Raw genomic sequence first — 17,986 nt, forward strand, 5'->3', positions numbered from 1 at the left:
TAGTAATGGTCATCAGTTTAATATTTCACATAAAGTCAAAGTTAGGAGAAAAATAACGGATAAATCATACTTATAACCTCTCAACTCGAAGAAGAGGGCAAGAAAATTAAACGCAATCAATTGAAACCTCCGATAGAGAAAGCACATTGTCATTGACTTATGACATTTTTTAATGAGCTTTTTAGTTGATTAATTGATTTTTGACTTTTAGCTTATTAAATACTTAAACAACTAAAACACTTTTACAAAGTACGTCGGTTGGTATAATTAAGATAAAAAGTTGGTTTTTAAGACGATGAAAATGTTCTAGGTAGTTTTCATAGACTTAGAGTTTGTTGGACAATTTTTTTTTATGAATAGCGGGTAACAATTTTATCTTTTCATCTTTGTGATTGCAATTTAATTCTCACTGCTATAAAAAATTACTTTTCTTTTCTGCTCTTGTGTGTATGTGGAAGATTCTACTTACTATGAAATCAAATATCCTACTCCTATCAAAACAAATATATTAGCTAGCTCAACAACTATAAAAAATTAATTGAATCAACTAATATATAAATTAATAACATCCCAAAAGAGAATTGTGGGTTGGTAACTCGTGTAATCGAAGACTTTTCCTTTCACTTTTATAATAAGAGTTGCTTATATAAATAATAATAATTAATTTTTCCATCTTCTTGTGATTCTCTGGTCTTTATCGGATAAATTTTTTAAAATAAGACGAATATATGGTAAAGTTATCTCTATTGAGCTGATTTATATATGTTTAGTGTGTTAAAGTAATATATTACGATTTTAAGTAATCAATTAGAGAAATACACTATTTTATATATTCATCTCATGGTGAGAAAAGACAAGCTGAAAACATCCGAATGTTAAAATTAGAGGTGTTCATTCAGGTTATCGGGTTGATTTTAAGTGAGATATTTTAGATCGTTTTAAAATCGGATTTTAAGTCCACATAATTTTTACATACTAGTAAAACTATTTTTAAGTCGAATCAAATCAAATTTGGTTACAAAATGAGGTGAAAATCAAGACATCAAATCTGTTTTAAACCCCTCTTACGAAAATGTATTTTGAGAGAAGGAGAAAAGCACGAATAATAGAGAGGCAACATGAAGAAAGGTGGAAGGAGGGAAGGACATGTGGAAGAAGACGGTGGGTACGTGTTGGTAAGACTAAAGAAAAGGGAAAGACATGTGGGAACTTTAACATTACTTTGTTTGGGCCATGCAGATTAACACCTATCAGCTGTTCATTTCTGCTGCTGCCTTCTACTATTCTACTATTCTACTCTTCCACTGTTTCTACTGTTTTGGCAGTAATAGTCCCATTATTACAATCTACAACAATATCCTCTTTTCATTATATAACTATTTAAATATTCATCTGTTTTATTAGAAAAAAATTATAATATTTAAAAAACAGTAATAAATGAAGATTAGAATAAATTGAGTAGCAGAAATTAAAAGAGAGGTGAAATATATATATGAGATTAAAAAAAATGATAAGTTATTGTTCCAAATAAAAATAATGCAAATTAAGTAGAACAAATTAAAATGAAAAACGCTGAAAATTCAATGGAACGGAAGGATAGTTAATTAAAAAGTTAGCTCTTTCAAGTTTGGACCTTCTTTTGTTTGTCTATTGTAATTAATGTTTGTATTTATACTAGATTATAATATAGAAAGACGATTTAAATTTTGCTGATGATATTAATAGAAAGTTAAAACATGTAAAAATATGAAAGATTTTTAATAAAGAAAATAATAAAAAAATAAAAAAGATGGATTAAAAAAATGTGTGAAAATCATGTCATAATAAACAAATGTATCCAATTATAATTATAATTTATATTGCATTAATGTTCATCAAACTCTTCAATATCTATCTATGTATCCAATGATGAACAAATGTACGTATAAATATACAAGTTCATTAAATCTTTTGTAATCTCAACCTATGAATTACATGTAACATTTATGTGTAATTATTATGTGCAATTAATATATGTTTAATTCTTCAATTAAACACATTACATTAATCCATGTTATGAACTCTACGCTCATAATTTATCTAAATAGCATTGTATTCTTTGGGTGTTCTTTTATTTAATCAATACTTATATTATAGTAATATGTATGATTTTATGAAATTCAATTATAATATACTAAACTAATCTAACCTGTATACAAATTAAAGCATTTAGTTTCTATTAAAACGCTATAACCATCTAAAACTAATAGTTTTTTTAATCTCCATCATTCATGATATTTATCTATAAGGAGTGCTTGACAAACAGCTGATAGCTGATTATTATGTCTGATTTTATTAATTAGTTTGACTAGTTGATTTTAAACTCGCTGCTCATAATTTTAAACCTGTTGCTATGAACAGCTTGTTCAAAATAAACTTATTCATATCAATAAGTTATTTCAACCAAATAGTTTACCAAACATTAACATTAACTAGTTTAATCAGTACCTAGCCCTCAATTTATATTAAAAACAACTAAAATTATTCAATAAGCTATTGCCAAATAGATCATACTAATTAAATTTTTTTTTATTACATCCAATTTCTTCAATTTTAACCCAAGTGTAAGTCCTTTTTCAAAAATGTTTGGCTGGTTACTTTAATTAAAGATGAAGTCAGTCACACCAAAAGCACCAATAAGAGAAGTTGGTGAAGAATAGTGTGCCTTAAAATGATAGGCTTAAACTGAAACTCAGTCTGTGTGTCTTTATAGTTGGGTGGTGTGCCAACTGCCATACTCCTTTTATTACATCTAACAAAATTATTATCAAAGAAACACAATTACTTCTACTCCTATCTCTACACTTCTACACTCCTTTGTCCATCTTACATACTCTAATATTTTAACTGTTATACTATTTGTTATATTTGATTCTTTCAACAATGAAAATATATGATTAGACTATTCAAATAAGATAAATAATACTTAATAATTATAATATATGAAAGTATGTTATTCTCCCTGTTTTTAAATGTTCTTCTCATTTATTTTTTTCGCAAATTCCAATGCAAACTTTAAAATTAAATAATTTTAGTGGAAGTTTTAAAAAATTTTAAAAAGTTGATATTTAGAAAGTATATTAAGACAAATATAACATGATCCCACATGAATATGTTTTTTCTTATAGATTGTTGAGAAATCGTAGTCAAAGTTTGACACTAAAATTTGCAAACTCTATTTGAAGAAAATATGAAAAGGGACGAAGTATTCTGATTATTTATATATTGAATCATGCACATCTAAAATTATAAAAAGTTAATATTATGAAAGTATGCATTTAAACAATTAAAACAAGATTTCATTTGACTAGATTTAACATTAGTCGCAATATATAAAATAAACTTGAATGATGAATATATAGTGCCAAATTGCCAATAACAGTAACATAACAGATATTTCAGAAACAAGAAAGTATCAAATAAAAAATTATTTTTTTTAAAGAAAAGACGAATATTTGGTAATAAATAAAAAGAAAAAATAATTTATCTGGATATAATAATAAGAGGGTTAAAATTTATAAATAAAATTAAAAAAAAATGATTAACTATGATCTAAGAAATAATACTACATAGATAATACTATATTTAGATAAACAATTCAAAATAAAAAATAATATTAAATAAAACGGAGGGAAAGGTTAAAGACAAGAGTAGTTCAAGGAATGAATTTTGGAAAAGAGGCTAACGCGTGTGGAGTTGGGTGCCATGCGTGCCTACACATATCACTATTGGTTTTTCTTTGTTTGGCTCCTTTCTTGCGGTTGCGAGTTTCCCTCTCTTTTTCCCTATTTTTGTCGACTTTTTTTTTGAGATACCTATTTTTGTCAACTTGAGAAATTATTTTTCAATTTACCTTAATCTTGTCTAAATTTGAATCGATTAAGTGAAATTGCGTATGACTTGATACATGATTTGATATTTAAATATACACTTTTATTATACGTTAACCATGAAAATCGTGTAGTATTAGACCGCTCACGCGTCGTGCTTGTCATGCCTCACACCAATTCATATTATCTCAAGTCACGCTGTGATCAATGTCACGCATTTTAAATTGTGGATAGTAACATGACTTGCTTTAGAATTTGTGTCCTATTGAGCCACCTATGTACTACCTATGTACTGTGTGTTTTGTTTATTGTGCTACACACATTATGCCGTAAACAATATCATGTCATACGGATTTTACCTGAATGACTCGTATGTCAGCCCGACCCACCTCCCTCTTTACTTTACACTAACATAAAACTTACGTCTTATTACCAATTAACTTAACCTTTTATGTTATGTTTGGTATACATTGCTTTTAACTTTTTGCTTAAGATATTAGTTTTCTAAATAACTTCAAAATTAGCTTCAAACTTAGATGTTCGGTGAAAATAGTGATTAAAATATGATTACAAAATATAAAATGACAAAAAGGACAAGGAACATTGGAAGTTGAGGAGAATTATATTTCAATTTTTGTGAAGACATGTACTTTTTTGCATTTAGATATGTTTAACTTTCAATAAATCATAATTTTCTCCTTAGAAGCTATGTGTATAAAACTATTTTACAAATCATCAAAAAATATCTTAAATTAGTCATAAAGCTAAATACAGTTTCAAAAAGTATTAAGGTAATCTTTAAAATTGTTCAAGTAGATCGGTATTTAGAAAAATATATCTTTTTCCCAACAAATTTAAGATTATAATTAGTAGTTCAGTTAGTCGTTTAGTGTATTATTAACTGCTAATTAATTAAGTTAATGATTTACAACATACTATACATCAACTGTATAACAATGCTATATGTTTGGATTCATGTCGAAACATCAAACTTCATATAATTCAAACAAGGATAAAATTAGGTACATCTGAATTTTTAAAATTAATCATAGATAAAAGTTGTTTAATGATATAGGGGCAATAAAATATTTTTGTCATTGAACATTGATTCATCATTTGAATGAAGTAATAGATGGGCATGATGTTTTTGCATATTTTTCTCTTTTGTGAATGCATATGATATATAATCAAAATTTGTTTCAAGCTTCTGTTTCTTATCCGACATAGGTTAGAGATTTCTATAGGCAAGAGGGGGAAGGAATAAATTTTTCTTAGATAGTGAGAATTAAAAATCTAATAGAAAAATTCTAAATCACTAAGCTAACATGTAATTCTCAAGTCCATTTAGAGTCACTTAGATATTACTCCCCTTATTCCTATTTGATATTTTCATTAACTATTTTAGGCAGTTTAATTTGTTGTTTACTAAATAATCATATTATTTATATCACATTTTTGGACATGCAGATTAACATTAGTTCATCTAATTTTAATATTTTTCTATGCTAATGTTCACACATATTTTTCATCAACCATATTTTAATATTTTCATAATGCTTATGTTCTCCATACAGTTTTTACTAATTTTATTTTAACAGTTTTAAATATTGATAATCACCATATTTTTTTCATTAACTTTATTTTATATATTTTTTGACTATTTATAATCCATATTTTTTTTATTCATTGTAATATTCAGTAAAATAATGTTTGGACTATAAAAAACTATTTTTCTAATGAAACATAAACATCAAATAAGAATTGAGAAAGCATAATCTTTAGATCTGAACACGCGGGACCCTCCTGCGTCATTACGTATAAACGATTAACTACCTGTATCACCTCCAAAGAAAGAAAAATCAACAGTTGGTTAGGACCAAACGACGCGTATATAACATCTTTAAATACAAACGACGTCGTATTCGATCGGCAAAAATGTCGGCTCTATCCAGCACAACAAATATTCAGTTTGTTGGCATTTTTTGATTTCATCCCTAAATTTAAAACCTTGAAGAACAATTCCATAATCGCTTCAGCTCCAAAATTTATTTCTTCAATCCTCTAATCTACTCGATTTTTCGATATTTCCAGGTACTCTTCTAATTTATGCAATTTTCGTTTTACCTTCCCAATTAAAAGTTAATGCACTGTGTTAATATTTTTGATTGCTCGTTTCTTCCAATTCTGATTCATGAGTTTAATCGTACAGCATTAAAGCTAGTTTTCTCATTTGGATTTTTTGGATTTCATAAATATTATTATCACCCTTATATTTGTTGGTTTATCTTATTGATTATCATCTCTTTTTTGGTTCCTTTTTCTGGGGGGATTTTTTTGGAGTACAGGTAGGCTGAGGGAAGAGGAGGGTTTGGGAAGGGGGGCTGGGAGAATCGAACCCAGGTTTCCCCGGGAAACTGGTACATGCTCAAGTGAGACAAGACCCGATTCTGTTTCTGGGGTTTTGGTGGGGTGCAAGGAAGAGAAAATTAGGAAGAGAATTGTTAATGTTTAGCTTAAGAATTTGTTAGAAATTCTTAAAAGATCAGTCCATTAATGTTGGAAGATTCAAAGAAGGAAAGAAAATTGTCTTATGTTATATTGACATTGGTATTGTTCTAAATTAGGGCTTAATCCTTACAATAATCTATGGTTTTGTTTGCCCGCAATATGTTTGCACAAATACAATCAAAGTTTGAATGATTGAAAAGAAAATAAGAATAAGAAAAAAAAATTAAATTGAAAATCCTAAGAATTTCTAGTGTTTAATCACACTCAAACTCTTCTTTACGTCCTTTCATGGCTCTCAATTTTCCATATACAATACTCTCCAAAACCCTTGGGCCTTGAATAAGGTCCTCAAGAATGTTTGTTTATGTGTTAAAAACAAGAGGAGTGGTTTGATTTCTGTTCTAATCTGGTTGAAAGTTTAGTTTAGTAGCACTTGTTTGTTCCACTTTGTGGATTATAGTGTTTGGTTTTACAAGGATGAAAGTACAACATACATTAGGAACATCCATATGGAAATGTTGACTACTACCTGCTATTCTATCTGATTCCGTTGTTAGCGGAGTTGTTTTTTGAGTCAGGAGTGTTGGGGTTCTCTGGTAAGTTTGTGTCCAAATGCGGTCTTACCTTCACTGATTTGCGTACATTATAAAAGTATTCCAAGGTGCAGCTTGGGTAAATGAGCAACCTACGCCTGGACGCTGTTATGTGCAAACGAAAATGTTGAACCGAGTTCAGGAGTAGTATTAGGGCAATGTTCGATAAACTATTTACATTTGTTTATGTCGATAAACACCAAATAGGGATTTTTTGGTTTTAGTAATCACTTTAGGTAGCTGTTATCTATGTGCACGTCATGGCTTACACAGTTGTGTGTTTATTGTGTAGTTTGCTAAAGTATTATCTTAGGTTAATTACTTTATTAGGGCTAAAAGGTTATGATTGCAATTAGCCAATATGAGCAGAACCACAGCTTACACTCACAGCAAATTCTTGCGCTATATAAGCGTACAAAATCGATGAATTGGGAAAATAGAACCCTAAGCCTCTTTGCTTTGCGTATTGTTTTGCTTGTGTGAGAGCAACAAAGTGCAATAAATCCCTTAATGTTGCGTTTGGAAACAAGTATTTCATTTCAAATTGTAAATTTCAATTATGAAATCATTAATAAAGAATTTGAGAATAACAAGGCTTGAGAAGTCTTTCTCAAATCCTCTACCACTTTTATAACAATGGTGAATTTGGCTCAAATTTAAATTTAATTTTTTTTATTTGTCAAACACTAAATTGGAATTAAATCTAGATTTTTAAATGAAATTATCATTCCCAAACATAGCATAAACATATTCAGAGTATTTCATTTGTTTTCTTGAAAAGTTGGTTAGAAGAGACAAGTTTAACATTGCATTTGATCCTTGATTGAAGAGGAGATTCCCCTCTACTATTACTTATTGTTAAGCCTTTTATTGAGAGAATCGTTCCTCAAAACACTATAAAACTGTCGTCAATTTGTTTCTTATTTTGGTTGCTGGTTTTGAAAAGATTTACGATATAGTATATATGCATTATAATTGTTTTCTTTTGCTCCCTGTAGGACAGATGCTGTCATCATCTCCAACACTCAACAACCATGCTGATTGTGAAGATCTGGATAAGATCTCCTCCAAGCAGAAGAGGGGTAAAAAGTTATGGAGGAAAGTCAGATATCAGCTTGTAGAGTATCATTCTTTGCCTACATTTCTTAGAGACAATGAGTACATTTTAGGTCACTATCGGTCTGAATGGCCCCTGAAACAGGTTTTATTGAGCATCTTCACAATCCATAACGAAACTCTCAATGTTTGGACGTAAGCATTTTCTCTTTTTTTTTTTGTTGGTTTTTCTTAATTTTCCATTTGAGGAGGTGAAAGAGCTGTGTGTGCGAGTGTGTGGGTGGCTACTTTCTGTTATGTTTTATGCTTCTTGAAGTTCAAATATGCATTTATATTGTCTCACTGATCCCTCGTCGAGACAAAACTACACTATGTCAATTTGGTTTTGGAGGGTTTGATTTACGTAATCTTGCCCTTGTAAGAACAAAGAGGTTATTTCCGATTGGATAACTTAATTTAAAAGACAAATAATTCCGCTTTGCCCTCTCATATAAATGGGTCCTTCCCTCTCTCTGGTGTAGTTTTGGTTTGTGGTGTCGTCAACTTACAAACTACTAACTTGCATTTCAGGCATTTGATTGGGTTCTTTCTTTTTCTATCCTTGACCGTGTACACAGCAATGAAAGTCCCTGATGTTGTCGACTACTACACTTTGCAAAAGTTTGCCGAGATGCTCAAGAAAGCTGGCTTGCACGATATTCACTCAAGATTTGTAAAATGCCTTCCATCATTATCTAACATGCCCGATTTCAGTAAGATTAGAGGTGAATTAAAGGCTTCACTCCCTTATATCAATTCACTGTCATCGGTTTCTGGGTGGCATATTTTGGAACATTTTTCAAACCACTTGCCCGAGTGTTTCTCCCATTTCAATCACACTAGTGATAAATTCTTGGTAATTTTTCCTCTCTTGTTCTACCTCATAATCAAGTCTCGAATTCTTCCATTTTATTGTTATCTCTGGACTGTTAAGACATTCGAATTTGCATTCATGCTATGAATTGGCACTTCTAGTGGTGCCTGTAACAAGGTTGAAATTCATGCTGATTGCCTAATTGTACCAGAGTAGTTAGGGGTGGTTCCGAGCATGTTCAACATGTTCGACCGCACATGGCCTTGAAAAATTAGAGGCCTTACTATTAAATTATGTAGTATATATGTTAAGTGTTTAAAGATACAAAATTGTTAGAAAACATCATAATTTTTGAAATTGCACAGGGCCTTTAAAGAATTTTTTAATTTTTACTCCTCCCCTGAGAGTACTTTGGTATTAATTACTATATGGGTGTGGTTTTGTTGACAAAGATGATTTATGAAAACATTTATTATCAATGAATTTACTTGGACATGATAATCCGAATAGAACTTTCAATTGTTTACTTTGAGTTGAGAAAAGGAAAGTTGAAATCCTTAGGGTATTTACACGAAAACACCTCTATTTGCCGGATGTTTTTTTAGGGCAATAAGTTTCATGCTACTTCTATTTATCATCTAGGGATACAAAATTTGTCCTAGTATCCAGATTCACTTCCATAGAGGTGTTCTTCCTGGTTTCGGTGGGGTTTTAGGTATGCTTTTTTGGGTTCGATAATTTTTCCTTTTTTAATGCGTAATTGTTAATTTGGTTTGATTTGTTATAAATTTCATTTTCGAGTTTTGTCGGCTCAATATTCGATTTGAAGAGCTCTACACTTAAGTTTAGTCTTTAGATTGTGCAACACGAGTCATAAAAGTTGTTCGTTCAAGTTTTCAAAACTGTAGTAATCCCCGCATGTATTTAACGGTTATGCTTGTCCTCTCCAGTGGAGCATGAAGAATGATTTGCTCAACACTATTGCACCATTGTCGTTCCACCCGATCACAAGATGGCCTTTCTATGCCTTCTTGGGTGGGGCCATGTTCTGTTTGCTCGCTAGCAGCACTTGCCATCTTCTTTGTTGCCACTCGGAACGCCTTTCATATATAATGCTCAGGCTCGACTATGCAGGCATTGCTGCACTTATCGCAACCTCATTCTACCCTCCTGTTTATTACTCCTTTATGTGCAACCCATTTTTCTGTTACCTATACTTGTCATTTATAACTATATTAGGAATCGCAACCATTATTTTCTCGCTTTTCCCGGTCTTCCAAAACCCAGAATACCGAACCATCCGTGCTTCCTTGTTCTTCGGTATGGGCATCTCTGGTGTCGCTCCCATTTTGCACAAGTTGATACTGTACTCGAACCAGCCCGAAGCATTGCAGACCACCGGATATGAAATTTTAATGGGTGCCTTGTACGGCCTTGGAGCTTTGATTTACGCTAAAAGAATACCTGAACGATGGCGACCAGGAAAGTTCGATATTGCAGGGCATAGTCATCAGCTCTTTCATATTCTGGTGGTTGCGGGAGCTTACACACACTATCATACTGGACTCGTCTACCTCAAGTGGCGAGATTTGCATGGTTGTTGAAATCGCTGTATAAACCGGCCAGTTACGTGCAAAAAATCGTCGTTAACTGTAGGGGTACGAGAATTTACATAAGTTATAATGCTAATTTGCTGTTCTTGCTCGTAGCAATTGAAGAGTGAAGAATGAAGAGTAAAGAATCTCTTATGTTAAGGTTTAACATACTATGTTAAGTCAACCTTCGATGTAAATAATTTTTGTGTCCAATAAAATATAATTTACTAAAAATAAAATTCTCCTTCTGTCCCGTTAAGAATGTAATGTTTAAGTTTTCAATATGTAAAGTTTCGGGTACATATGTTGCATTTTCAATTAGACAAAGGGAGTAGAATGTTATTAAAAGTCGAAACTGCGATAGCCGAAGATACCCAATGTGGTATGGGCTCAAATGGGATGGGTCTGCTCCGTTTCGACCCGTTTATAATTTAAATTTCTATTGAATTAAGCATGTCAAATTGAGTAAAATGTCTTATAAATATAACTTAATTACTTGTTTTTGTCAATTATAGTTAGATTTTTTACAATTATAAATCTATAGTATATGTAAATTCAAGCAAAACAATAATAATAATAATAATAATAATAATAATAATAATTTGCGAATTACAGTCTTAAAGTTTAGCAATTTTGCAAATTATAGTTTTAATATTTATTTTTTGCGAATTACAATCACCAAAGTATTAAAGTTTACAGGTTCAGGTCAAAAATGCAGAACTCGATCACTTAGCCTAAAATTTCGAACACCAAAATGGTTGGAGTTCTATGATTTGGCCTAAACTTACAAACTTTGATACTTTGGTGGTTGTAATTCGCAAACAATAAATATTAAGGTTGTAATTCGCAATATTATTAAACTTTTAAGGTGTAATTCGCAAATTATTCTAGTAATAATAATAAGACCTGTATAGAGATCATTTTGACCTGTGTGTTTTTGTAAGTATAAGGTCAGATTGGAGCTCCCAATAGGCCCCTGTTTGTTGGATAGTTGTACTCGTAATTTAAAAAAGGCTTATTGTCGTAAATTCAAAGGAACAAAACTAGTAGGATCTGGGAGAAGTCTGTAGAGCATCATACGTCGAACTTTCATGTTAGTATTCACTACTAAGTAGTATTGTTCACCTACCCACAACCACACCACGTGTGGCTTCATATAAACACAATTAATATTTTTCATTTATTGTTGCCATCAATTATTATTATGTGTGTGTGATCTGATTTTCGTCCCACTAAATTTATTTAAAGGCATTTTATAGGTAATCAATTAAATAAATAAATAAATAATTTGAAGAATTGAAAAAAATGTGTGGTTAAGATGAAAATATAAGTTAATATGTAAATTAGCTATAATAATATTTGTTTTTCAAATATAAGGAGTGTGAGTTAGAGAGTATAATTATAATTAAGTTATGAATGAAAGATATTTAGTACACTAAAAAATACAAGTTGGTCTTGCATAGATTTAGTGCACAATAAAATAGTATGCACTAACTTTAAATTTAAGGAGTGTGTTAAAAAGCGTAACTATGTGAAGTGGAGAGTGAAAAGTGAAAAGTGTGAACTTGTGAATGAAAGATTAGAAAAGAGTGTACATTAAAAATATTGTAAACTATGTCTATTTTAAACTTATGAAAAACATTGTAAAAGCATTTTCATAATAACTTTGCATTTAAAATAGTCAATCGTTATGCAACATAATTGCTAAGTGAGAGAAAAGGAGACAAGATGTGTCGATAAAAAGTCCACTTAAAATAAAAGATAAATGGAATTTAAACTTATTTCCACCTGTTACGTGGACTTTGGATGTGATGTCAAGCAACTATTTTAACCTAGAGATTATGTCGATAGTCAAAGCATCCAAATATCTTATACTCTCTTGTCCCTAAGAGATTACAACGCCTATTTATGTCACAACCACACAAGTATTAAGAAAATGGTAAGAACCACTAAATTGTATGTATATATGATTAAAAGTGAGGGAAAATAAAAGAAGACATATGAATAGAAATTACAAGAAGCGGTGGAACACTTTAGAGGATCATTACAGAAACAATATCTTTATTATCACTAATAATAAAAATATAACATAAATAAGATTGCGTATATCTTACCCTTCAAATACCATCTTTAAGTGAAAATGTTGTTATATTTCCAACCTAACATTAAAAAAGCGAACTAAAAGTGTACCAATTTGAAGGGCCCATTTAGTATTACCAACAAATAGTCACAAAAGTGTCAATAAACATGCCATCTTTTACTAGTTGACAATAAGAATCCTAGCTCATAGCTCACCCACCCATCTTCTTCTCTCCTACTATGGTCTAAAGTTCACTTTCAAAATAAATTAAAGATCAAAGCCAACTGGCAGTTTTGATCATACTCATTCATATCAAACATAAATTGAGTAGTTTCATCACTTTAGTTATTATGGACATAAACATTCATTCATTCTCCCTCCTATATACTGAGTCACGAGAAACGATCTCAAGACAAAAAATTCATATACTAATAGGACACGTCTCACGGTGAGATCGTCTTTTACAGAAATTTGTGCTAACCATTTCATTGTTATTCTTTACCTTTAATTCTTTCCTACCTTCCCAAATTATTCTTGTCAAAAAATGATGAATATTGCAACTTCTGATCAATGGAGTACAGGTTGTGAATCTGGTTGGACTCTCTACTTAGATGATCAATCTTACATTTCAACAAACACCCATCATAATATTGATCATCATCTTCATCAAACTTATAGATTAAAATCAACGGTCCATAATGATTATGATCATGATGAAGACTTATCTATGGTGTCTGATGCATCTTCAGGGCCTCCCCATTTTCTTCAGAAGAATGATGAACATCCAAGTTATTATACTCAAAAGAGTTCAAAAAAGTCAAGCAAAAATGAAAAAAAGAAAGTGGGTTTAATGAAAAATAAGCAACAATATCATCATCACGATCATCATCCCTTTTGTAATAGTAATCATCATCTTGATGACACTGCAAGTTCACCTTCCTTTTCTAATTCACAGGTAAATTACTGATCACTTTTGTTTTATTTGATAAATTTATTATTGGGTCTGTATAAACAATAAGACTCTCATAAGAAAAGAGTTACTTATATACAAAATCAATTTATATTAGGAAGAGTAACACATTAAATATATTTGTTAATTAGTCTACCTCTTTTTAATAATCAATTAATATTATTTAATTCTTCGATGTGGAATCATAATATGGGTTATTTTCCACGATTCTAACCCCCTTTAATAACAAATTTTTTACTTATTCTTTAAAACATGATATATAAATATGGCTTATTAAATTATGAGTCAAGAAATCAAATCAACCAAAGATAAATTTATTGTTGGGGTGGGTCTTTAATATGTTATCAGAATTACATAACGAAAGGTTATTGATTTGAATTTTATTTATCCTTTACTAATTCATCTGAAATATTTAGCGTCATGTATGAGGGTATGTGTAGCATTTGAAGTTAAATTTCAAAAGGCTTTTGTACGAGGGAGTGTCCCAGAGTATATAATACTACTATAATTTTGGGCTTAAATCATTACCTTAAGTTTTTGGTTCAGTTGGATCTTTAACATTATGTGTACAATCAAAAACAATTCGTTTATTACCACTATCCAATTACAAAGATAAAATTGCGTACATATACCTTAAACTCTAGAAGAAAGTCATTTAATGGCATTGTAACAACGAGTTGGAGAAGAATAATGTTGTGTACTTTTATTAATGTGACTTGTAGCATAATAACAGATGATCATTGTACTTTATATTTAATTTGCTTTATTTTTTTTGTTAGTCTGTTCATGTAAAATTGTCCTTTTTTTTCTATTTTTAACAATGACTTATACTACTTTTTAAATTTTTAATTCACACATTAACTTATCTTTTTATTTTATCAATACATTTATAAGTGATGTTCAATAAAACATAATTTCCTTAGCATGATCTTTATTATTTTGTTTGATTGATATTGCTACATATTTCACGTTTGACTTTACTCAATATTCTATAACTTCAAATCATGAAATATTTTTTTCTGTGATTTCAGGGGAATTCTTCATATAATAATCACTATTCTTTTTGGCAGTCTTCTCAAGTAAATGATGCAAATGAATCTTCCAAACCAAGTAATCATTCCTTCCACTTTACCGCATCTATTAAATACAATCTTGTTCTTGTTTAACATACTACCTGTTTACTTATTGCTATAAAATAGTAGGAATTTTAGTGTGAAATCTTTTGAAAAGTTTATTAATCATTTTTATTATCATGTTTTTTCCGTAAATTTTATTTTAATACATAATCATTTAAATATGTACTATTAAATAGTAATAAAAAATTATGACAAATTTATAAACTACTCCCCCAATTCACTGAAAATGGGACATCACTTCTTCACGCTATCCATACACTTATTCAATGCTTAGTATCTCTTATTATACTAATAAAATACTATAAAAGTGGATATTAATAATCTTTGCATTGAGTTGAATCAAACAAAATCTTATTTCACTATATTTTAATTTATAGATTAAGAATATAATAGAAATTAAAAGTAATAAGTGAATAGTTGTTAAAAGTAAATGTTCCCTTTTACCGAATCAGATGGAGTATTTTATAATTAAATTTCTATTATCATTGGAATCAGTATGACATGATATATTGCGTGAAATTTTACACTATAAATTACTTTTATTTTCATCCTTTAATAGTTAGAGTTTGCTACATTTATTTAAAAAAATTTAAAAAATGAGAAATCTAATAGTTTTTGTTACTGCTTAATACGTCAATGGATCGAAGGAGGATGGCAGCAATGACAAACAAATGATGAGAAGCCAAGTAATGTAAATCTACTCTCAAAGAGGGAGATATGAAAAAGTTGGTGTAATAAAATAAAGAGGAATTGTCAAAATTCATAGATGCATATTAATTTTGTCTTTTTCCCTTTATTTTTTGGGATTAATTAAATTAATTTTACTAATATTTGCTGTCTACTTTTCATCTGTTCTTGTCGATACAATGGGAAACAACATAAGAACAAATATAAATATTCAAATAATTATTACTTACAAATTTAATTTGTGCAATGTAACGCTCTTTTTTCCAGCGCAAAAGTGTTGTTCGTCACATACTATAATGTGGCTGTGGGTAATCCCTATTCTTATACCGAGTTTGTTGACTTTCTCAATTTAAAATTGCTATCGATATTACTGATATTCGAATATTATAAAAAGTGTTACTAGAAATAACATGAAATTTTATTTTCGCACTTTCGACATAAAGTCAATTGATTAGACAAATTGTCAAAAAAATCAACTAAGCTACAAGATTAAGTTTATGATTGAAGCCTCAGGAGTCTCACAGGAGAGCCCATTGGGCTACAAGTGTAGATGTAGCACATGGTTTCCTCATACTTAGCGTTGAATATTTCACTATAAATAAGTGATAGTTGAGATTCAAACTTGTGATTTCTTGTCACGCTGACTTTTTATATATATATGTTAAAGAATTAACTCAACTAAAAGCTTAAGTGATGGTTGAGGCCCAGGATATATCATATACTCTAACATGTTAGAGAATATAATATATCGTAAGATTTCAACCATTAACTTAAGTTTTTGATTGAGGAGTATATTATAGTGTCTAACACAAATAATATTATATTTCTGAAAATTAAGTCTTTTTTCTTTTAGAACAAATACTACCATTTTCAACTAAGGTTTTAAGATCGAATTCCACACAATCGTTCTCTCGGTCTTCTTTGAATCCAAACAAAAGTAATATTATATAATACTTTTTCCGTTCCATTAAACTTGCTACTGATAGTGATATTTTTTCACACATGTCACAATCAAATGTAAGTATTTCAGATTTGAGAAAGTAGTATACTACTACGTGCTTTAAAAGATCTTGACCCTTCTTATTTGTATTATCTTCAATTTTAATAATCTATGATTGTATTAGTATTAAGAAAATTGATTCAATGAAGGGGGCCAAAACAACTAAGAGTAGACCCCAAATTGACATTTTTAGTGACCCACTCTTTCTACTTTTAGATTTTGCCAGCAAAGCCTCAAACCTTATGTTTATATATAGGAATAGGATGACTCAAAATGGTAGTGTCACCAATTATTCATTTATTTCAAATTTGATTGGCAATTTATGTAGTCGTGGAACTTTTAAATCCAATAATTTTTAATAGTTTATTATATTTCATTATTCTCATCAAATACTTATGATATAATTTTTTAAAGGTGTACAACTAAAAAAATACAAATACATAGTATACTCATTATATTAAAATTAGCGGCGAAGAACTTTTACGTAAGAGGTCTGAAAAGTCATATTATAGATGTATCGTAATTATAAAAAAAAAAATTTTAAAATTGAGAACGGGTCATGATATACTCTACACACCTGTTTCCTCTATCAAGATACTTATAAATGAAAATATACTATAACAGAAACAAGAATTACAAGTCATAAACTCATTTTATTAGAAATATTAAGAAGGTTTTTCGATCTTTCAATTCAACAATAAATTCCCTATGTCAATGATATAATTTTTCGCTATTCGACATGAAATGACTTAAATTTATGCTCACACCTAAATAAGATACAAAAATTGAATATATTATTTTCAATTAAATGTAAATAATAAAAATAAAAACTTCTTTGTTTTAATGAATTTGAACTATTTTAAATTACGTGGACATAGTTCTTATGAAGGGTGAGCTATCACACTAAGGATTACAATAATTGAAATCTGTTTTTGGGTAATGATTTATTCCGAATCTTTAAATGGCTTCCTTTTGCTTATAATTAGAAGCCAAATCTTGAAAGATGACTTAAATTTTAGGAAATGGACAAAATCTCCTCTCCACCCCACCCTTGTTTGATATTTCATCCTTCTGTTTCTGTTTGAAATTAGTTATTCCTTTTCTTTTTTTCTCATATTTAATACTATTTATTTATTAAAGATTAAAAATGTGAAAAAAAATAAACATATACTTTTTTGATTTTTTTTAATTGCAAATAATAGACGTCGACCACTATCAAAGTATATAGTTGGTGATCGTAATACAAGAAGCTCATATTCTCAATGTACTAATAAAAAAACAATTTGTAATATTTATGAACATTACAACAAAAAATCTCCACTCTTTCTCTTTTGTAATTGTGTAATTGATTTGATTGATTCACAAAATATTAGGAGTATAAAGTTAGGCGTATAAAGTTAATATAATTATTAAATTCTATTTAAGAAATTATATATCATATTTAGCATAGGATCTATCTAATTGATATCATTTATGTTATTCAATTCATGTGTGAGGTGTGACAGTTTCACGGTGAGAACACCTACCGAAAACATCCATGATAGGACAAATGTAGTTGGAGGTGGGTTGTGCTTGACAGTTAATCATAGGGTACAAATGATCAATGATGATTTACACAAGAAAATGACACAGTATTGCA

The 17,986-nt window shown here is 29.7% G+C and overlaps 2 protein-coding genes across 4 annotated transcripts; both read left to right on the top strand.

Moving 5' to 3' along the window:
- Window positions 1-5,748: 5,748 nt before the first annotated feature.
- On the top strand, window positions 5,749-10,792 carry LOC130810557 (heptahelical transmembrane protein 4-like). 3 transcript variants are annotated; one of them, XM_057676662.1, is made up of 4 exons: window positions 5,749-5,960; window positions 7,969-8,221; window positions 8,597-8,921; window positions 9,830-10,792. In XM_057676662.1, exons 2-4 carry the CDS (start codon window positions 7,974-7,976, stop codon window positions 10,481-10,483), a joined length of 1,227 nt encoding a protein of 408 aa, XP_057532645.1. In that variant the 5' UTR covers window positions 5,749-5,960; window positions 7,969-7,973; the 3' UTR covers window positions 10,484-10,792. The 3 variants fall into 3 exon arrangements, with proteins under 3 accessions (XP_057532645.1, XP_057532646.1, XP_057532647.1); XM_057676663.1 differs by having other exon boundaries at window positions 5,797-5,960; window positions 7,974-8,221; XM_057676664.1 differs by lacking the exon at window positions 5,749-5,960 and having other exon boundaries at window positions 8,079-8,221; window positions 8,644-8,921.
- Window positions 10,793-12,727: 1,935 nt separating this feature from the next.
- LOC130810558 (protein SOB FIVE-LIKE 6-like) lies at window positions 12,728-15,611 on the top strand. Its single transcript, XM_057676665.1, has 3 exons — window positions 12,728-13,509; window positions 14,556-14,634; window positions 15,308-15,611. Exons 1-3 carry the CDS (start codon window positions 13,099-13,101, stop codon window positions 15,322-15,324), a joined length of 507 nt encoding a protein of 168 aa, XP_057532648.1. The 5' UTR covers window positions 12,728-13,098; the 3' UTR covers window positions 15,325-15,611.
- The last annotated feature ends 2,375 nt before the right edge of the window (window positions 15,612-17,986 follow it).

Source organism: Amaranthus tricolor, chromosome 4, assembly GCF_026212465.1.
Source record: "Amaranthus tricolor cultivar Red isolate AtriRed21 chromosome 4, ASM2621246v1, whole genome shotgun sequence".
NCBI classification, from domain to species: domain Eukaryota; kingdom Viridiplantae; phylum Streptophyta; class Magnoliopsida; order Caryophyllales; family Amaranthaceae; genus Amaranthus; species Amaranthus tricolor.